The 22,642-nt window shown below is 50.1% G+C and overlaps 2 protein-coding genes across 2 annotated transcripts; one reads left to right on the top strand and one right to left on the bottom strand.

Annotated features, from left to right (window-relative positions):
* The first annotated feature begins 18,122 nt into the window (after positions 1 to 18,122).
* On the top strand, positions 18,123 to 22,076 carry LOC123191231 (uncharacterized). The gene is made up of 2 exons (XM_044604046.1): positions 18,123 to 18,682; positions 21,631 to 22,076. Exons 1-2 carry the CDS (start codon positions 18,240 to 18,242, stop codon positions 21,692 to 21,694), a joined length of 507 nt encoding a protein of 168 aa, XP_044459981.1. The 5' UTR covers positions 18,123 to 18,239; the 3' UTR covers positions 21,695 to 22,076.
* LOC123191230 (protein FAR1-RELATED SEQUENCE 5) lies at positions 18,762 to 21,745 on the bottom strand. Its single transcript, XM_044604045.1, has 2 exons — positions 21,565 to 21,745; positions 18,762 to 21,402 (listed from the first exon to the last, which is right to left on the bottom strand). The coding sequence occupies exon 2, from the start codon at positions 20,057 to 20,059 to the stop codon at positions 19,010 to 19,012; it is 1,050 nt and encodes a 349-aa protein (XP_044459980.1). The 5' UTR covers positions 20,060 to 21,402; positions 21,565 to 21,745; the 3' UTR covers positions 18,762 to 19,009.
* Positions 22,077 to 22,642: the final 566 nt, after the last annotated feature.

The raw sequence follows: 22,642 nt of genomic DNA on the forward strand, positions 1-22,642 counted from the left end.
ATTCCTTCGAACCAAAAGGACTCTAAAAGAAGAAGAAAATATCATATGGGTTGGAATTCTACAATATCTTTTGAACTAAAGAGGCCCTTAAAGAATGCCCACACTTCAATGTTATTTTCTGCATGCGTTGCTTGTCATCTACTCCCTCCGTTCCAAATTAGAGTATTTAACCAAAAACTACCACATTTGCCGGAAACGTGACGGAAAACAACCACTCTACGTTTTTGTGCGAAAAACTACCAAATTTTTCCTAAACCGTGACAAAAAAAACTACCAACTCGCGAAAACGCTCGCTTCGCCCGCGCTAACCCCATTTCTGACCGGTTGGGCCCGCGAACAGTTGCCACGCGGGCTAACGGGCGGCCGGCGCGCGTTGATGGCCGTTAACGGCGCTTCCGCTGTCGGAACGGCGGCTGTCGGTCGGGTGATAAGTGAGAGCGAGCGAGCTCAGCCACTCGCTCATTCTCTTCCTCCTCGCTCGCTCTCACTCATCCTCATCCTCTCCCCTCTCCCTGGTGCTGTGAGCTAGGTTAGCCTATCGTTGTCGCCGCCGCGGCCATTGCTGCCGGTAGAAGTTGAGGATGCCATCCTGGAATGATGAGGAGAGCTCGGACGAGGACATCAACATGGTTTCAATGGATCCTCAGCTCTTTGTAAGTGCATAATGGTGGAACAGAGTTAGGGTTAGGGTTAGTTCATCCAAGTTGGAGATTCCAAGTTGCTTTTGGTTTGATTCGAAGTTTCTTTTGCAGGAAACCCCTGACACTGTGGTGGAACCATTTTTCTGTGGTTCTTACACTGAATCTGAGCCGACGTGCATGATGCATCATCAGAGGCCGAAGAAGATGGTGGCTTTTGAAGGTGCTTTGACTGGGAGGCGATTCCTGGGTTGTCCTATGCAACAGGTATTAAATCTTGAACGCTAACTTGTTTTGCTGGTGGAGATGTGTGATGTGTTTGCTGCTGGAGATGTGTGGTGCAGCATGTGGTGCAGAGATGTGTGATGTGCAGAGATGTGTGCTGTAGTTTAGAACTGAAACTTGAAAGTGCCATACATATGGAAGCTATATGTGAAAGTAGATCTTTAGTTAACTGAATTCAATACATGACTGAACCTGAGAACACCTACATGCAGAGATCTTTAGTGTACTGTGAACTGAATGTATTAGTTAGGTGTTTACTGAATATAGCTGTTAACTAAAAAACAGAGTTAAATGAATTTATATTTACTGCTTAATATAGCTATTAACTGAATTTATCTATGATGCCAAGTCAGGTGTTGTGTGCTTACTATGAAAGAATTATGTTTGCATAATTCAGAGAGCATATTGATGTAGGTGTGAACTTTGGTTATCTGTATTTAGTTTGTTGCTAAGTGATTTGTGCTTAATTATAAATAATTGCTTCTGTAGGATGTAGGTGTGAACTGTGGGGTTGTGGAGTGGGTGGACGGTCCTTGGCCAGAGATTCTACAAAGGTGCCTAACAAGGATTTGGGACATGTACCATGAGCAGAACTTGGGGAGGGTGAAGGACAAACAAGCCCATGAGAAAGAGGTGGCCAAGCTACAGAAGGAAATTGATTTCCTGTCAAACAACTACAGCCAGTTGGTTGAAGATGTATCCAAGGTTTTTGACTATCAAGATGGCAAGATGTCTCATGACATGGACTATACCAGTCAGGCAATCAATGATCTAAATGCAAAGAAGAAACAACTTGAGGATCAAGCAAAGATTGAGATAAGTATGGAAAAGATGAAGCTTGCCAAGGAGCAAAGGTGCATTCTTCAAAGCCAAGCAGATATCATTCAGAACATGAGGAAGGCCATGAAGGAAGTGGAGGGGGACGGGGACCTACTTAAGAAAGAGAAGAAGAAGCTGGAGTATCTAATTGCTGATATGGTCAATGCTGGCATGCCAGCAAAGATAAGCTGGAGAGGATCTAAGACAATTATGAATGAGTGAAGTGCTTGGTGTGTGGGTTAAGTAATTAGTAGGCCTATATATATAGCTGGCCTTGGAATGTCATGCATGTTAGGTGTATATTTTGGGAAAGTTTTATGTGCTTTCGGAATGGTATGAGGGAGGGAGGTACTCTTATGGTTTAAGAACTAGTTGGTTTTATCTATGATGTAATGACTGTTATGTTAAGATCTACTATGCTAAGTGAGTACTCATGCTAAGTTAATTAAGTAAGAATGTTTTATCTATGATGAGTCTGTTTTACTCTGCATATATCATGTGTGGATAACTGACAGTAGTGACATAGTTGGAAGTAGAAAGCAGCAAGTAACACATATAGCAAGTAGCTTAGATAGTCTGACAAATAACTTAACATATGTAGGAAGTAGCAACTAACATATATAGATAATCTGCCATAGATAGATAGTACTACCATTCATAGTCTGACATAGATAGCAACTAGTAGTAGATAGTGCCTGACATAGATAGCAAGTAGATAGTGCTGACGAAACTGAACCTAGGAACTTACTGAACTTACAAAAGTTCAGGACTGACGAAACTGGATTTTTTTGCACTGAACTAACTGAAGGCAGCACTTCACTACTCCTTCTTCAGCATCTTCAGGCGCTGGGAGCGGCGCACTGCAGTCACGGCCGCCCTCTTCTTCTTGCCCGGCGCCAGCTCCACCACATCTTCCTCGCCGCCATCTTGTTCTTGCTTCACCATGACGCCGTCTGGGAGATCGACCTCCGGCAGCGCATCCACGTGGATTGGGAGGTTCCTGTCCCCCTCCACGGCGTCGAGGACGGGAGCCAGCAGCTGCACTTCAGGCTCGTCGTCGGAGAGGACGACGACCTCATCCACCTCGTCGTCAGATTCGTCAGATGACTCCTCCTCATCATATTCACTGGAAATGTGCATAGATGTTCCTGAGGCAGTATCTCTGAGGGGAATCAGGGAACACCTCATTTATAGCCTTAAGAAGACCTTGATTATAAATTAATAACCATGGTCATGAAAAAAACAAATAAAGCCAGTAATAACTATATTTATCTGAACTACTGGCTAAGATAGGTTGCATACCTTTTGCCTGTCAGAAATAATGGTGTAGGTTCCAAATTTGCTTCCACTTCCAATGCAACATCTTAGCTGGGTTAGGAACCATGTCCAACTTTCTGAATCTTCCTTATCAACCACACCAAAGGCTATGGGGTAGATGTTGTTGTTGCCATCTCTTCTTGTGGCTGCAAGAATTTGCTGTCCAGTGGTTAGCTTGATGAAGCAACCATCAAGCCCTGCATCCATACCCAAATTAGCTACCAAAAAATTACAACAAGATATTTTGAACAAAATGCAGTTATATATTTACCTATAAAGGGCCTGCAATCATTAAGAAATCCTTGCTTTGATGCACGCAAGCAGTAGAACATGTACTTAAATCTAGGAGTTGTGGCAGGGTTTTCTGGGTCCTCAAATGTTGTAACTACACACCTGCTACCAGGGTTTGTGTCAAGAACTGCTTGTAGGTAGTCCCTCAGTCTATAGTACTGCTCCTTCTGGTCACCTTGTACAACCTTAATAGCCTTCCTCCTTGCCCTATAGGCCACACTCTTTGATACATCAACTGAAAACTTGACTTTGCTGTTTTTAATTAGTGAATCCACAGGTGCTCTAGGATCTGCTCTAAGAGAAGGCTCAACTGCTTTGGAAAGCCACTTAGTAGTAACCTTTGTGTTCTCTGCTGATGCTGGACAAGTGTGCTCCATGTTACACTTCTTAATGCAAAATGTTCTTTCATGAGCTATCCTGGAGGCACACATGTAAAATTCACATCCATGCTCTCTCTGTGAACACAAAACAATAATTCTTGTTGGAGTGTTCCTGTGGTAGTGAAAAGACCTCAATGTCTTTATATGAAAATCTCTTAATGCTTCTCTGAACTGGTAAACAGAATCAAAACACAAGCTCTTGCACAACAGTAAATGTGAATTGGGAATTGAAGGGTCAAAATATACCCTTTCCTTCATCTTTTTCTTACTACTCTTTGTCTTTGGCTTCTTCATGATGTATGGTAGTTCAACTTCATCTTCTTCTTCCTCATCACTTATGCCTGCATCACCAGCAAAAGAAAACTCATCTGCTTCAGGAAACCAATCTTCAAGACGTTTTTTCTCTACCTCACTGTGACATCTGCTAGTTGGCCCAGGGTTCTTCACATGTTTCACAATAGCAGTACTTTGTGTCACACCTAACCAGCGGTTAGTGTGTCCCAGAGCTGGCTGGTGGGCCCAGCCAGCTGGCCAGCCAAGTGGCTGCATGTGCGTGCGTTAAAGGGTGGCCGCCTGTGGCCGTGGGGGTATGCTTGTGTTGACACTTCTGTACCCAAATCCTTCCTCTGCAATCCATCCTCCTTCTTCCTCTCCAAGTCACTCTCCCTCATCTCCGATCTGGATCCCCTTTCCCTCTCCTCCTTCCTGGGGTGTTACAATTGGTAATCAGAGCCATCCTCCACCAAAATTTTTCTTCCCTGCTTGATTGGGAGTCGGTAACATCCACCGCGCCGGTGTGGTTTGCTTCGGCGAGCCACACGAAATCCGTCGCGGGGTTCGACACCCTTTTCCGAGAAGAGCAACGGCTCCGTCCAAGGCCTCGGCGGCGACGCGGCAAGTTCTCGCCGCCATGGACGAGGGGAACACCAACATCACCAAGCTGCTGGAGACGCTGCTCGCCAAAATCGACGACCAGAAGGTAGCACACGAGAAACAGGTCGAGCTACAGGCCGCCTTCAACGCGCAGATCTCGCAGGAGATGCGCGGCTTCTCGCGGCAGCTTGATCTGACCCAGGCGGACCTCGACCTCACGCGCAAGATGGTGGAGGGATCGGCCTCTCCGTCAGGCTCGGTCATCACGCATCCTCACCTGCACGCGCAGCAACAACAGCAACCTCCACCGCCTCCTCCTCCTCCGCCCCCGTCGCCGCGTCCTATGCCAGATCCGGCACGCCCGTCGTCTTCGCACGCGCGTTTGGGAGACCACCGCCCACCCCTCCTTCCCGTGCCACCATAGGGCGGATTTGTCGCCGCGCCAACCGCGTCTCCGACGGGTTACAACAACAACGACTACCACAAGCCCCCGAAGCACGATTTCCCCAAGTTCCACGGCACAGCGCCATACTTGTGGTTGGATCGCTGCCTCGCCTACTTCGAGCTCTACAAGGTGGCTGCCCACTAGTGGGTCGCCACCGCGGCGCTCTACGTTGACGGCCAGGCAGCACACTGGCTTCAAGCGTTCCGCCAGACGCATCGTAACATCACATGGGACGTTTTCACGTCAGCGATTCTGGAGGAGTTCGGCGCCAACGAATTTGAGGTGGTGATGCACAAGCTGCTCCAGCTCCGCCAAACAGGCACAGTCGCCGAGTACCGCGCCGCGTTCGATGAGCAGATGTACCACTTGCTCGCGCTTGATCCATCGATCAACACCAAGTTCTTCGTGACGCAGTTCCTCCTTGGCCTGAAGGATGAGCTGCGTGCCCCGGTGCGGCTTCAGGCACCCTCAAGCATCACGCGCGCCTCGGTGCTCGTGCGCATCCAAGAGGAAGAGATGGGCACGACCCGCGAGCGACCCCGGATCACACCCGCGGGGCGACCACCACCAACAACAGCCGCAGCGGCACCGCCACAGCGCACCGCGGCCGCACCCGTTCGCGCCCAAGGAGACGAGTACGCGCGGGAGCGGCAACTACGCGATTTCCGTCGCGCGAACAATCTCTGTTTCAAGTGTGGCGACCGCTACACCAGGGAGCATCGTTGCGCCCAGCCCGCGCAACTGCTCACAATCAACGTGGGCGCCCATGGGGAAGTGCTTTCGGACAATACCATCCATGCTCTGCAACTACTCGACAAACCGGGCCCGATGGCGCAACCCCCTGCCTTGGCCGCGGACGCACCAGAGTGTTGTCTGCTCTCGTCGCAGGCGCTCGATGGCACGGATTCGGCGACGACAATCCGGTTGCGCGCACTGGTGGGGAATCAGGTCATGCTCCTGCTGCTGGACTCGGGCAGCACCCACAGCTTCGTCAACAAGGCGTTTGTGGATCGCCTCGGTCTCGCCACGGAGGAAATGACACCGACCGAGGTGCGCGTGGCCAACGGTGACAAGCTCACCTGCAACCGCATCGTCCCTGGTCTCAAATGGTGGATGTAGGGCCACACCTTCGAGACGCACATGCGCGAACTGGAGATCGGCGCATACGACGGCATTCTGGGCATGGACTGGCTCGCCCAACACAGCCCCATGACATGCCACTGGCAAGACAAGTGGGTGAAGTTCCTGCACGGCGGCGAAGAGGTCACGCTCCGCGGCGTTCCAACCAAACCGACTACTACACTCAAGGCAGTCAGCCCCGAGGAGCTGCGCAAGATGATCGCCGGCAACGATGTCTGGGCCATGGCCATGGTGGACTCCGGTGGCCCTCCAGCGCGCCACGTTCGCAAAGGCTCAAGTCAAACACCTCTGGCAGACTTGCTCGAGGAATTCGCCGACGTGTTCGCGGCACCACAGGGGCTCCCTCCCCATCGCCAGTACGACCACGCCGTCACCCTGGTGGAGGGCGCGATCCCCGCGAACACGCGCCCGTACCGCTACTCGCCGCTCCAGAAGGACGAGATCGAGCGGCAAGTCAGGGAGATGCTGGATTCCGGCGTGATTACGCACAGCGTCAGTCCCTACGCCGCACCTGTGTTGCTCGTGAAGAAGAAGGACGGCACCTGGCGATTCTGCGTCGACTACCGTCGCCTCAACGATGCCACGGTCAAGAACAAATTTCCCCTCCCCATCATCGACGGACTGCTGGACGAGCTGGCCGGCGCTGCAGTGTTTTCCAAACTGGACTTGCGGGCGGGATATCATCAGATCAGGATGCGGGAGGAAGACGAGTCCAAGACGGCGTTCAAGACACATCATGGACATTTCCAGTTCAGGGTCATGCCATTCGGCCTCACGAACGCGCCTGCCACTTTTCAGTGTTTGATGAACGCCATCTTCGGTAAGCATGTCCGCAAGTTCGTCATTATTTTCTTGGATGACATGTTGGTCTTCAGCGAGACGATGGAGGAACACTTGGAGCACCTGCGCATAGTCTTCAAGCTGCTCCGAGCGCACCAGCTGTACGTCAAGGCATCCAAATGTACGTTCGCCTGCGACCACATCGACTACCTTGGCCATGTGATCTCCAAAGCGGGCGTGGCCACAGACAAGGAGAAGACGCAGGCGATGGAGCAGTGGCCAACACCGACCAATGCCACGGAGCTGCGCGGGTTTCTGGGCCTCACCGGCTATTACAGGAAATTCGTGCCGCACTACGGCATCATCGCCAAGCCGCTCACGCAGCTGCTCTCCAAGAAGGGTTTCTCCTGGTCCGAGCAGGCGCAAACCGCTTTCGACATGCGCAAGAGCGCCATGGTCACCACGCCGGTCCTGGCGCTGCCCAACTTCGAGCGCCCGTTCACGATCGAGACGGACGCCTGCGACACGGGCGTTGGCGCAGTGCTGGCGCAAGATGGCCACCCGGTGGCCTACTTCAGCAAGGCGCTGGGCGTGCGCAACCAGAAGCTCTCCACCTACGAGAAAGAGTTCCTCGCCGTGATGATGGCCGTCGACAAGTGGCGCCAGTACTTGCAGCGCGGCCCCTTCGACATCATCACGGACCACAAATCCCTCTGCAACCTTGGGGAGCAGCACCTGGAAACAGAGCTTCAGCGCAAGGCCATGGCGAAGCTGGTGGGACTCCAGTTTCGCTTCCAGTACAGACGCGGGCGGGACAATGGCGCCGCCGACGCGCTCTCCCGCGTGGGCAAGCAATTCGAGCTGGCCGCGCTCTCGGTGTGCCAGCCCGCGTGGGTGCAGGAGGTGATCAACTCATATGCCACCGACGCGGACGCACAAGAGCGGCTGCAGCAGCTCTACCGTGGCACCATCCGACGCCAAGGACGCCTCTGGATTGGTGCCAATGCGGCTCTACGCACCAAGCTCATCGCCGCGCTACACTGCAGCGCCGTGGGAGGCCATTCTGGCAGCACCGCTACCTACCAGTGCGTGCGCAAACACTTCGACTGGCGAGGCCTCAAGCGCGACGTCGACGCGTTCGTGCAGCAGTGTGCGGTGTGCCAGCAGGCCAAGCACGGGCACGTCAAGTCGCCGGGGCTGTTGGCCCCGCTGCCAATCCCGGCCGCACCCTGGGAGGATCTGACAATGGACTTCATCGAGGGCTTGCCGCGCTCGGAGGGCTGCGACACGATCATGGTGGTCGTCGACCGCTTCACCAAGTTCGCGCACTTCGTCCCTCTCCGCCACCCATTCAACGCCACGCAAGTGGCTCGGGCATTCTAGGACAACGTGGTGAAACTGCACGGCATTCCCTCCTCCATCGTCTCCGACCGCGACAAGATCTTCACCAGTCTCCTTTGGCGCGAGCTCCTCGCCGGAGCCGGTACCAAACTGCTCTACTCCACGGCGTACCACCCCCAGACGGATGGCCAGAGTGAGCGCGTGAACCAGTGCATGGATATGTATCTCCGCTGCGCAGTTCACGACTCGCCGCACAAATGGCGCCGCTGGCTGCCCATGGCAGAGTTTTGGTACAACTCCACGTTCCACGCTTCGCTCCAAGGTACGCCTTTCAAGGCTCTCTACGGCAAAGAAGCTAATCTGGGGGCAATGGCGTCCTGGGAGGCGTCGTCAGCCGCCGGCAAAGACATGGACTGGGCGGCGCACAATGCGCACATACGCGCCCAGCTGGAGCGCGCGCAGCGTCGGTTCAAGAAGAACGCGGACCGCAACCGCACCGAGCGCCACTTCCAAGCAGGGGAGCAAGTGTTGCTCAAGCTCCAGCCCTACGCGCAGCGCTCGGTGGTCAATCGCCCGTGCGCCAAGCTCGCGTTCAAGTTCTTCGGGCCCTACAAGATCATCGAGAAGATCGGCTCGCTCGCGTACAAGCTCGACCTGCCACCAGAGAGCCAGATCCACCCCATCTTCCACGTCTCGCAATTGAAGCCCTTCACACCGGACTTCACGCCGGTGTACAGTGAGCTGCCCAAGGTGCCCGACCTCTCCACCACCGGTCTCTCTCCCACGCGCGTCCTGGACAGGCGCATGATGAAACTGGGGAACGCGCCAGTAGTTCAAATCAAGGTTCAATGGGGAGCTGGGGACTCTGCACCAACGACGTGGGAGAACTACGACGCTCTTCGTCAGCGATTTCCTTCGGCGGAGCTCTGGGAGGAAGAAGACGCTGCCGATGATGTTGAAGACGACGAGGGCGATGCACAGTCTTAAGGAGGGAGGAATGTCACACCTAACCAGCGGTTAGTGTGTCCCAGAGCTGGCTGGTGGGCCCAGCCAGCTGGCCAGCCAAGTGGCTGCGTGTGCATGCGTTAAAGGGTGGCCGCCTGTGGCCGTGGGGGTATGCGTGTGTTGACACTTCTGTACCCAAATCCTTCCTCTGCAATCCATCCTCCTTCTTCCTCTCCAAGTCACTCTCCCTCATCTCTGATCTGGATCCCCTTTCCCTCTCCTCCTTCCTGGGGTGTTACACTTTGCAATGATGTTTCCTCTTGAGAGGCACACTCTATTTCCATTTGTTGAACAGCTTCAGCACTCCCATCTGAATGAACTGAATCATCAGAACAAAATTCAGACACTTCAGTGTCTCCTTCAAAGTGGTTCAAATCTGCCTCTCTTTGAATCCTGCTCCTCTCAAGCTGAGCCTTTCTATCATCTATCTCATTCTGAAGCTCAGATTGCTCCACAACCTTTTGCACATAGCAACTCTCTTGAGTGTTCATGTAATTCTGAATAGCCTGTGTACTTATTCCAGGTTCAACATCTCTCACAACCTTTATGTTCACAATATTAACATGATTAAAAAACTCCAACATTTCATGAACACTAGCTTCATTACCTAAATACTTTACTCTTTCAGATCCAATTTCCTCCTCCTTCACATAGTACATGTAATCACTCTGCCCATACCCTTCACTAGCAATGAGTGATTGTAGAGTAACAAAAGATATATCTGACTCATATATACCCCTTTTCACAGGGTTTCTTCCTTCTAAATGAAACCATATCTCCCACTTCTTGTCAGCAAAACTGCAGAAATAGGTGCTCATGAATTGAATTGAAAATGACGGAGCTACAAGTGCAATACAGTTTACTACACAACAATCTCTAACAAACACATCTTACTAATTTGCCAGATTGAAGCAGCTAACCAATTCATGAGCAGCTAACCAAATTGACAGATTGAAGCAGCTAACCTAGCAGATGATATTTCCATACCTGCAACCCATTGGCGATGACTGGGCGAGCTGTGCCTCTTGCTACTGCGAGCCGGCCTGCGTCGAGAAGCTGGTGCTCCCCAACCAATTGTCGACTGAGCCCGCAGCGTCCAAACTTGTGCCACCGCCACCAGCGTCGCCGCCACCGCCGCCACCACCCATATCGCCGACGCCCCCCTCCAAAACCACCGCCGCCATCGTCGTCGCCGCCGCCGCCACCTAGTTCAGAGAGAGAGAGAGAGGACGGAGAGAGTGCAGCGAGAGGGGAGAGGATCAGATCTTGACCCATTGGCCAACCGACAGCCGCCGTTCCGACAGCGGAAGCGCCGTTAACGGCCGTCAACGCGCGCCGGCCGCCCGTTAGCCCGCGTGGCAACTGTTCGCGGGCCCAACCGGTCAGAAACGGGGTTAGCGCGGGCGAAGCGAGCATTTTCGCGAGTTGGTAGTTTTTTGTCACGGTTTAGGAAAAAATTTGATAGTTTTTCGCACAAAAACGTAGAGTGGTAGTTTTCCGTCACGTTTCCGGCAAATGTGGTAGTTTTTGGTTAAATACTCTCCAAATTATTTGTCGCAGAAATGGATGTATCTAGAACTAAAATACATCTAGATACGTCCATACCTGCGACAAGTAATTCAGAACGAAGGGAGTAGTAGGTTCACATCTTCTAGGTTCGGATACCTGCACAAACATAGCGAAATCAACCATAAAGTTTACAGAAATTCACCGGGCTCCGCAATAGTCAAGATCCTTGGATAAGCCAAAGGCTAATACATGCTTCTTTCATACTCCTAGCTTTCAACAACACCAGGCTGGTCTAATTCGGCGATAAATGGAGCTATATCCTTCCAAACAGGTTCGTTCATCTCGCCACACCGTGTGGGTGTGGGCTGTGTCGGTAGGTGAGTTCAGTCACATCGTCCTGGTTCTTGGATTGGATTAGAAGAGTTCGTCTACAGCATATCAATCAGTTCCCTCCATGCATTCCTTGGGCTTTATCCCTAAGTTATCCCTAGTACATTCCTGTATCTACCCACAAGCTTATTCTTGGTTCAATACTCTTTTTGTGTACCATGCATAAGCTGCCTTCTATCCTACTTAACATTGCTCAGATAGCTCCCTTGCAGACGTGCACGTAGACGCATCAAGCACCTAGGTCCTCGTATCCCTGGCCTGGCATTATATATATGAACAACTTTTCCTCCCAAGTCCAAGTACCAGGCAGGGATGTGATCTTCTTCTTCTTCTTCTTCTTCCAAATAAGTTCACTGGGACAACAATGGCGACCGCATCGCACGACGAAAACCGGCCTCGGAGATTCGATGCTACCATGTCAAGGAGGACAATAAGAAGACCAGCCGCTGCAAGGTTGGTCACTGCTGGTTGCGACCGAGATGCTCATCAGCTGAAGCCACCGTCTGAGCACAAGACATCGCCGGAGCTAGACGGAGATGATGGAAGGATGGCGTGTCACCTCCAGGAGCCGCAGGAGGAAGGTCAGGATAACTCGCGTAATTTCTCGCTACAGGAACTGATAGATGAGCCGATCAACGGCGACGACGACAGGGACCCCGGCACTGCCACCGGAAGCCAAGGAGAGATCAGCGTCGCCACGGCCGCTCTCCGTGGTCATGGAGTTGAAGAACCAGTTGCTGGTGCAAGGAAACAGCTGCCTGGACATGTGGTGGGCAGGAGGGTGGTCCGACTGGTGCGCCGGTACGTTAGAGTCCAGGCCAAGCACGCGCCGGAGAAGAAGGCCGTGCCTTTACGCATGGATGGTTGGTGCAGAGACACGGCGACCGACCGGCCGGCAGTTTAATTAGCAAGTATATATACCATCTGTTTGAAAATATATTTTCTTTGCCGAAAAGAATGCGCTGCTTCGTATTTTGTGCTGATTATTATATTCCTAAATAATCGATAATTATAATTGTAAGCCTAGGACTAGCTAAGTGTTGATTGATGGCTCTATTTTTCTGATCATGGACATAGCGGTAATGTCGACAATATTTAAGGGCACGATGTTGGTAGAACACTTGTGTTAAATTGACCTTAATTGTATGTTATATTTACAAATGATTTCATCACAAGTCTATATAGTCCATAGCACGAGAAATTATATGCACAATTTCTTAGACCAGAGAGTATCAAAGTCACTTCATAAATGCCGATACACTTTCAGACGAGCCCTCAACTTAGATTCCTTCCTAAGATTTATTTTGTTTACTTAGGCGGATCCTCGTTGGTGTGCCGACAAAATGTCGTGTCGGGAGAAGAACATTGAAAAGTGGACAAGTCCAGAGTGGTAGTAGGTTGATGTGTGCTCCAGCTCACTGTCAAGGCGACCTCATCATCACTAGTGTCATGGACAAACATGTAAGTAACAACCTCCATTTCTTCCATGAATTTATTCTTCATGCGCCGGCGCAACGGCTTGCACTCAGTTCAGATGCATGCATGACAACATGTAAGAACATCTCCGGCCGTTGGCCCCTCAGGAGGCGCCTAAAATCACCGTCTGGGAGTGAGCCGGCGTAAAAAATCGGCCTGGGAATGAGTTGATCCTCAGCCGCCGGCCCCAGGGCCGTCCCAGTCGCGTTCAAAAAATGAAAGTATATAGCAAATTTAGACAAAGTTCGACAAAGTTCGGTTAAACACGACAAATTTCATCCAACTTGAACATATATTTCAACAAAGTTTGCGGATTTTCATTACATAGCAAATATATAAACTAATTTAAAAAAGAAACTGATTGAACGCCGAGTAATCGCCGTCGTCGCCGCCATCGTCATCGTCGGCCTTCTCCTCCTTGACGCGGGCGCCCCTGCTGGACCCGGCGTCGCCATGGCGGACTGGTGGCGGCGGCGGCGCGTCATCGTCGTCGCTGTCACCGATGATGACGACTCATCCTTCATCGCGGCCCCGGCGGCGCTCCGCGAAGCGCCGCAGGGCGGCGCACTGGCGCTCCCTCGCCATCTTCAGGGAGTCCTGGCATGCCCATTCAAGGGCCGCGTCGTCGTCGAGCTCGACCTCGCCGTGCTCCGTCTTCATGGCGGGGAGACCCGGCTCCGCCTTCACCGGCGCGAGCCCCGGCTCCGTCTTTGGCTTGACGAAGCGCGGAGGAGGAGCCGACGAGGAGGTGCGCCGGCCGCCCTCGTTGATAACGATGCCGGCGCTGCGAGTGCGCCGGCCGAGTGGCGTCTCCGCCGCGGGCTCGGCCTTGACGCTGAGCAGCGTCGGAGTGCCGGAGGAGTGCGAGGAAGAGCGCGAGGAGGAAGAGGAGGAGGAGCCGAACCTCCTTGGCGCCCATGGCCCGTCGCGTCGGCGGTTCGCCGCGGCGGCTGCCCTCGCCGGGGGTACGCCAACGACAGGTTGTTGCCGCCCTCGAGGTGCGTCAGCACGCCCTCGAGTGTGCGGCCGGGGACGCCCCACCACAGGTGGCGCCCCTCGTTGTTCTTCAGGCCGCAGACCACCGCCACGCCGTTGGTGGACGCCAGCCGCTGCTACTGACGGTGTTGGAAGTACGCCGCCCAAGCCGCGTGGTTGTCGGTGGCGTACTGAAGGAGGGAGAGCTGGGCGTCGGTGAGGGAGGCACGCACGACCTCGACCTCGTCGGCGAAGTAGGAGGGTTTAGCCACGGCGTCGGGCAACGGGGGAATGAGCACTCCCCCGTAGCTGAGCTTCCAGCTCGTCGGTCCCGTGCGCCGTGATGTTCGCCTAGAACAGGAGCCACGACTCCTGTTCGCGGAGAGTACGGTGGTCGAAGCCGTTGGCCGCCGCCTCGTCTCCGGGGAAACGCTCGGCCATCGGGAGAGGGGGAGGGAGAGGGAGGGCTCGGCGGCGGCACTCGGGAGAGGTAAAGCTCGGCGGCGAGGGCGGGGCTGGTGTGGTCACAGGCGAGCGAGGCCACCGGCTTATATAGCCGCGCCGCGCCCGTGTGTACGTGTGCGAGGGAGGGGAGGCATCGGCGTGCCGTCCCGTGACGCGCCGCCCGTGAGGAATCAATGGCAAAGCTGACCGGCGGCAGCCTTGCCATTGATTTCCCTCACGGAAAACCGAGGCGTTGGGGAAGGACGAGGCGCGGTGTCGCTGACGCGGCTGGCCCGCGGCTTTTTCGCGCCAAAACTGCTCGCCCCGGCGCCCCCCAGCGCGCCGGGTTCGACTTGGGTCCCCTGACGCTGATTTCGACTCAGGCCGGCAAAAATCGAACTTCTAAGGGCGCGACTGGGCCGTTTTTTCAACGCCAGCGCGAAAAAATCGCCTGGAGAGGTCTCTCTGAGGACGCGGCTGAAAATGCTCTAAGTAACAATCTCCAGCGCACGGCCAGGGAAGAAGACACGGACGCCGTCGACCCTTTGGCCCGCGCCTTTCTTCCTCCACATGCTCGTTGGGGACGACATTCTGGCCGCTGCCCGTGCAGACGTACCGTGCCTTCGGACTCAAGCTGCCCTGCCGTGCTGAGCTGAGCGAGCAGTCAAGCTGCTCGTCAATGACGAGTCGTCATGTACCTGAACTGCTGTGTTGGTGGTCCTGCATACATGTTGTTTGAAGAAATGGCAGTGAGGAATGTGGTCTGCGAAAGCCATGTTAGATTCTGCTGACAATACTAAGTAAAAAACTTCATTTTTTATGCAACAATCACAGGAAGACAGAGTCAGCGCGCTGACTGATGACATTTTGCTGCCCATCTTGATGAAATCTGACATAATTACAGCCGTAAGGACAAGTGTGCTCTCTACACGCTGGACAAAGCTGCCTTGGTTGCTGCCTGAACTCAAAATGGACGTCAAGGATTTCCTACTGTTCCACACCGACACCCAATCGAGTCAAAAGACATGCATGAAGGGATGGTGTCCCTAACCAAAGCAACTAGGAGCTTCTTTGGTAAACCTGATCTGGGAGAAGCAACCTTCACAAACCTGCAGCTTAAGCCCATTCATAAGTTCGCTAGAAAACATCAAGGGAAATTCATCAGATCGTATGCCGAATAGAAGAAAGGGATCTTTTACTTTGGTTAGAACACAGTTGGCTATGGTAGTAATTTAAGTTGGATTTAACCACTGAAAAGTTGCACAACACGGCGATACTAAGTTTGCTAGATGATTTTTTTTAAGTTAATCAATTTTTTCGAGTCATTTTTTTGTTGACGTTCGCAGTAGTTGTAGTTGCACAGATAGTAGTTTTTAATTGGATATGATCATTACACAGTGATGCCAAGTTTGCTAGATGATGCTTTTTTTAAGTTAATCTTTTTAGTCACTTTTTTTGTTGGCAACTGTAGTTGTTGACAACTACAGAGCTGCACACTGGTCGGTGTAGTAGCTCACGCACGGCTGCAGAGTTGCACACTCTCGTCAACATAGTTGCATGTGTGTGGCCGTAGAGTTCCACAATTTCGTCCGGATATCACACACGCACAACCGTGAAGTTGCACACTCTCGTCGCCATAGGTGCCCACTCTCGTTGGTTGTGGAAGTTGCACAAGCACTGTGGAGTAGTTCCTCATGCGCGACTACGGAGTTGCACACTCGTCCGATAGTTTATCACACATGGCTGCAAAGTTGCACTCACGTTGGCATAATAGCTCATGTACAGATGCGGGAGTTGCACAGGCGTTGTGATATAGCCGCACACGCACGTCCATGGAGTTGCACACTCTCGGCGGCATAGTTGCTCAAGCACGGACTGCGGTAATTGCACATGCACGGGGAATAGTCGCACATGCGCGAGTGCAGAGTTGCACACCCTGGTCTTCATAGTTGCTTTTGCATGGACTACGGGGTTGTACACTCTCGTCAGATAGTAGCTCACACACGGTTGCAGGAGTTGCACACACGCGGCGGCATAGTCGCACAATCATGGTTGCGGGACGTGCGGCGTCATAGTTGCACATGCACGACTACGGAGTTGTAGGGTCTCATTGGCATAGCCAGCTGCTGCAACATACGAAGTTGCACATACACTGCTAGGAAGTTGGATGAGGCAGTGAGTAGTGCAAATGCTCATCCATGGGCAGAGAGGAAGTTGCATATTGATTACTAGGCAGTTGGCTGGAGTAGCAGACGAAGTTGCACATCTTAATGGTAGGGGACAGTTTGGGGTGGAGGCATCATCATTGAATATTGCATGTCCACAGGTATGGGGAATAGTTGCACATCAATAATCAGATAGTTGCACATCGACTGCTAAGCAGTTGCACATCTCAGGGGATAAATTGCACATATAAAAATTCGTCGAAACATACCCATATGACATCTAGTTTGAAAGAGCACGTCTTGGGAATTTCAACGGTGAAAGCGGATCTCAATTTCAATGTTGGGTTCAAAAGTTATGAGATTTTTTAGAAAAACATAACTCGAATTTAATGCGTTCACACGTGTTTGTATCAATGAAATCTGCAGGTCCACGAGTTGGGGAAAGTTGCACGTCGACTGTGAGTTAATTGCACATCGACTACTAGTCAGTTGCATAAAATGGGGAGTTAATTGCAAACAAAAAAATAGTTGAAACATAATCATGCGAGATCTAGTTTCGAAGAGCACGTCGCGAGAATTCCAACGGTGAAAATGGATCTTAATTTTGATATTTGGTTCAAAAGTCATGGATTTTTAGAAGTCTAAAACCTAAATTAAATGCATTCACACTTGTACATATGGATATCTTTTTTTTCCTGTTCACAAAGTACTTTTCCTAATATGAATTATGAGAGACCAAATATTTCTATATAGGGCCGGCCACCCCGAATGTTTAAGGAGCTAACAGCCACTCGCTAGATGTGTCCAGTAAGTAATAACACAGATAATGAGTGGATCAGTCCTAAAACCCGTCTAAAGAGAAAGAAATACACTGACAAATACAAGGAGATGGACGGGGAGAAGTGTGATCCTATCGAAGTGGCTCTTGGGCCAGTTCTTTTCGCCCTATAATTCTGGAGAATTACGATTCTAGAAACTGTCCACAGAATCGCCTGCCCATTTGTCTATCCAATTCTTTTCTTTAATTCTAATATGTAATTGTTGTTTGAGTTCGCTCGGTCAAACTGGCCCAGTGACATATTGGCTGTAATTTGAGTCCCCAATAGGGGTAGTAGTTCAAACCGAACAGTTTTCTTTTAAGGGCCCAACTAGAATTGCCAAAATTGCCGAGTTTCCACGATTCTCAAATACACTAGGGATTCTGATAATTCTGGGATGATTTCTGGGGAAGAAACGAATTCTTTTGCGATTGTGATTCTCCGGGCAGTAATTCTTCAGAATTGAGCCAAAAGAACTGGGCCAAGTATCTCTAGAGGCAGCAGGCCGGGTGGGTGGACGGGGGTTAATGCGGTTCCGTCCAGGCCTCAACCTTCGCAGGCTCTCCACGACTCGTGTTATGAGTACGATCTCAAGTCCTAGCATAGAGCCTCACCGTGTACATTCCGTGGTCATTTTTGAGGAAATTCAAGTCAGTTCTTCTTCATTCGTCAATATAATGGTCGTGCATGTCTGCATTGCAGCGCTGATGACATTGCGTTGACATGTTGTAGATCCGGCTGGATGAAGCGAAGGGACCATGGGAGGAGGCACAGAGATCGCGGGATGAAGACCGGTCCATCATCGTGATACATAATGTGCATGTGCAGTCGTTGAAAGAGCTGCTAGACGGACTTTTTGCCATGAACAGACAGATCTATGCCACGGGCACCGAACCCTCCTCCTCATGTTGTTGGCCTCAACTTGGTGAGTTCTCTTGGAGCTTTTCAATCACGATCCTTACCATTCATCTTATTGTCTCGTGTACTTACGACTGAATCCATTGTTTGGGTCGAACAATGTGCTGGTAGCCGCACCTGGAGTTGGGCAAGCAAGCCCAATGACTACTCTTGATGTTCCCTCTCCGAATCACTAAAGGTTGGATTTTGGGTTTTCACCTTGCAAAGCACATCCAAGCAGACTTCACGTAATGCCTTCAACAAAAGCACGGCACGTAAACACGGAAGCCGGATCCGAAGTCAAGGCTAGACATCCCTTCAGGAAACGGACGCGGGCGTCGCTAAAAAAAAGAAAAAAGAAAAGAAACTCTCCCGACTCCTCTGCCACCGCTGGGCGCTGGCACCGCCCAGTCCTCGCTCGCGCCGCCGCGATTCGCCGAACTCGCCCGTCCGCGCAGCCTGCCAGCGCCACTCCTCCGTCCACGCCGGCCGTCCGCCCGCGTGCCCTCCGTCTGCGCCGCCCGTCCGCGTCCTCCAGTCGCCGGCGGCATCTCCGTCCGCGCCGCCAGCGCCGTACCTCCGTCCACGCTGTCTGCCCGTGCCGCCCCTCCGTCTACGCCGCCCGTCAGCGTCCTCCAATCGTCGGCGACACCTCCATCCGCGCCGCTTGCGCCTCTAACTTCCTCCATCGCAGGTCGGTACTGCGTGGATCAACTGAACTGCTTATATCTTCTGAATACTTGGTGCGTGGGAAGTGCTTAGTAGCCACTGCATCTTTGAACCAATTGGCACTGATTTGTCTTGTGATTGGTGATATGAAAGGATACAAATTGTGAATCATAAAACCCACCAGGTAGATACATAAGAGAACTTAGTAAATCCTTACATTGCCAAAAATAATTCCTACCTTACTAGCTACCAGTACTCTGCCATTCAGAACATTTGGGACATTCAGAACATAGAGTGCAAAGTGTAGCAGCCAAAATAATTCCTACCTTACTAGCTACCAGGACTCCACCATTCAGAATGTGTCAACATCTATGTCATTAACAATAGGAGCTGTCAACAGATTGGTGAAACTTTCCATGAACTCATATTTTGCAGTGCTTGCTTCCTTCGGTTTTGGTATTGGTTTGGTCTTTTTTGCAGATTTTTTTGAGACAACCTTCTTTACTGAACTAGTCTGTGATGGTATGTTCTCCTTTTCTCCCTGCTGGCTGATGGGACAATCTTCTCTTTCTTTTTTCGCTGTGGTCGCAGATGGTGTTTTCCTCCTCCTCTTGTGTTGCCTCTCAAGGAAACCTAATTTTCTTTTAGAGCCTTTCTTCTCAACCTCTTTTTTCTTCAGACGTGCAGCACTCAACAATTCATTTGATGTTTGAGTCACTTGTGTACCACTCAATGATTCATTTGATGATTGAGCCACCTGGACATGGCATCTGTCTTCAACATTAGTTGTGCGTGCACTCAATAGTTCCTTCACTTGCTTAGTAGCACTAATAAGTGCATTCTCGATGACAATACAATATTCTTTAGAGTTGGCTGCTAGAGTTGCCAACTCACAACACATGTGTATAAGAAAATTGTATCGGGTGATGGCATCCAACTTTGGATTTTCAACTACAGTCCGTCCACAACAATCTTTGATGGATCTTGACCGTGCTTCTCTTGTCCATCGCTTCAAAATGTAGTGTGCCGGCAACAACTTGATATTCATTAAATCAAGAACTTTCAAAGCATGAGCACACAAAATTCCTACTCTCTCAAACTGCCCACAACTACATGAAGCCGTTTGTTGGTGATTGTCTCCAACAACTTTGTATTCTTCTTCAAATGTTGCATATTGCCCATCAATAAGCCTTCCAATCTTAACCATGTATTCATTGTCTCCAGGTAGTATATGAGCACTTGCTGCCATTGACCTCCCATATTCTATTTGAAAAGCTTCAAATATAGCAGGAGTATAAAGACTACTGACTTGTTGCAACATTGGTGTGGGGATTTTGATTCTAGGTAGACTCTTCCTAGACTCGTACTCTGAATTTATCTCAGTGTCTCTTTTCACTTTCATGGCTCTTTCAAAATGATGAAAAAGCGGTTGATATCTAAATCTGACTTGAGATGATTCTTGAGGTCATTGTTCAAACTTTCACTCAGTTGTGTGCTTCGCATTCCCAAAGTGAAAGCATCTCTCATAAAACATTCTGCCCACTTCTCCTTTACCTTATAAATACTATCCATCCAAGTTTGCTTTTTCACCTTGCTTCTCATAACATTAAAAGCATCTTCAAATGTTTCTCGGTCTTCGTATTCAAACATACAAGCACTGAAATCTTTGAGAAGAGATGATTCATTTTCCTCATTATCTCCCTCATCCGCATCGTCTTCGTTGTCTTCACTATTCTCTTTGCTGGGTAGGTGCTTGATAGCATTTTGCATAATGTGCAAAGTGCACAGCCCATGTATTGATTCTGAAAAAACATGCCCAATTGCCTTCCCCATAGCACTATCTTGGTCAGTAAATATGGTGCGTGGCTGCTTCTGGTTATGTATCGACAAGAAGGCATGAAATAGCCATTTGAAAGATTCGAATGTCTCGTCATAGAGAAGTGAAGCACCAAATACTACTGTTTCTCTGAATTGATTGAATCCAACAAACACACCAAATGGCCTGTACTCTTTATTTGTCCCAAAAGTAGTGTCAAAGGTCATAACATCACCAAAATGAGCATAATCTATGATCATTTTGGCATCAGCCCAGAATATATTTGTTATTTGTTCCTCACTGTCCAACTGTACACAAATTGAAAGGAAGGATTCTCAATGGCTTTGTCTTGAAAATACTTCAACATACGTCCAGCCTCACCATACTTCAATTCTCTTTGGCGCTTTGTTCGCAAGTGGTTCTTGTGATCTACGCGTGTATAAGTTAAACCAGCTGAACCACCAACACGTCGACTAGCAAATTCATGAGCATTTTTTGGTGCAATACCAGAGTCATCAGCTATTTCAATTTCAAAAGCTTGCACTTTAGAGATCCTTCTTTGTGATGGCAACAAGTGGCATGCTTCTGGCAGCTGAAGCATGTGATTATGTTCAAGACAAAGATCATATATTTCATAATTTCCGACTTCACGGTCTATTGTAAGAGACATACGGACCTCACAATCAGTTCTAATTTCAGCTCGGCCTGTCTTAGTTAGGTTATCTCTTTTATCTGCAGACTTCTTCCCCTCTTTGAAACATACATATCTGCATGAAGTCACTACACCATCAAATTTACTCCGAGTTGTAAACCTCTTTCTAACACTGAATCCCATTCTTCCTCCATAGTACCTCCAAAAGTCCCATGCCTCATCCAAATTATCGAATTTCATGCCAAGTTGAGGTTTCCAGCTAGGTGTGACATTTGCCCTATAAAATAAACAAGTAAAGATTATTCTAACTAATCCATACAAAAGAAAGAGGAGAGGTGCAGATTTGTTTCATGATATACTTGCTACATAGTGACACCAACAAGAACTGGTTTAACATGTGCAACTCCTACTGAAAAGATCCATAAAAAGCAAAACTTACTTGTTTGGATCTTGATTCTCCATTGATCAGCCTCTAAATTCTGACTTTGATGTTGTATTTGATTAGGCCAGGTGCTTGTTGTCCTGATACTCCAAAAGAGAAGAGGAAAAGAGCATTTTGGATGTGCTGATGCTCCAAAAGAGAAGAGGAGAAAAGCAGTATTGCTGTGCTGGGAGTGGCAGATGCTCCAAAAGAGAAGAGGAAAAGAGAAAAAGTGAGGTGCAGTACAAACAGTGGAGGGGAAAGTGGAGAAGAAGTGGAGGGAAGCAACTCACGGGTGTGGTTTTGGCGCCAAGCTGGGTGACTTTTCCCTCCAAAAGAGAAGAAAGAGAAAGAGCAGGTCACGTGCATGAGAAGGGAGAGGTGTTGTGTGTCCGTTTCCTGAAGGGATGTCTAGCCCTGACTCCGCTCTGTAATGTTAGAGGATCCGGCTCCGTAAACACGTACGGTCATTGCCAGGTGGAACCATCGTAGGTGAAACCTGATCTCATTTCCACTCAATTTTCAGAACAGAGAATAAGCAGTCACCTGCTCTCAGCGTCTCAGAGCTTCTTATCCGAGCACAGAGGTGTCTTCTAGAGGACATGAATTGAAATGGTAATCACAAAAGAGCATGCGTTCAGAAACCAAATATAAAAGGTCAAACGAAATACTCACACAGTACGATTCATGATCAGCAGTATCAAAAAGGGTTCAAGAAAGGAGCGTTTGCTTGAGACAGGGGCCCACTAGCTGGACACGAGAGCCCTACTGTTACTAGTAGAGATAGAGATTAAGTTTCAACAATTGGAATTTGAAATGCACACTTATTTTGGATTTTGAATCAGACATTATGAAATTCCCTACTCTTAAAATATATTGATCTTTAGGGTATTATAGAACCACTTGAAAATGGAAAATAAAAACCTTTTCTATAAGAGCCCCCAAAATATTTCATTGCTGAAAAAAAAAACAAGGTTCAGTCTTGTTTGCCAAGACCAAGGTCCCAGCTATCTAACAAACTGCAGCTACCACCAGAAACTATTGTTACATCCAAAAGATGACAGGAAGCATAACCGAAGCACGCCCAAGAAAGGCA

Source organism: Triticum aestivum, chromosome 2A (assembly GCF_018294505.1).
Source record: "Triticum aestivum cultivar Chinese Spring chromosome 2A, IWGSC CS RefSeq v2.1, whole genome shotgun sequence".
NCBI classification, from domain to species: Eukaryota; Viridiplantae; Streptophyta; class Magnoliopsida; order Poales; family Poaceae; genus Triticum; species Triticum aestivum.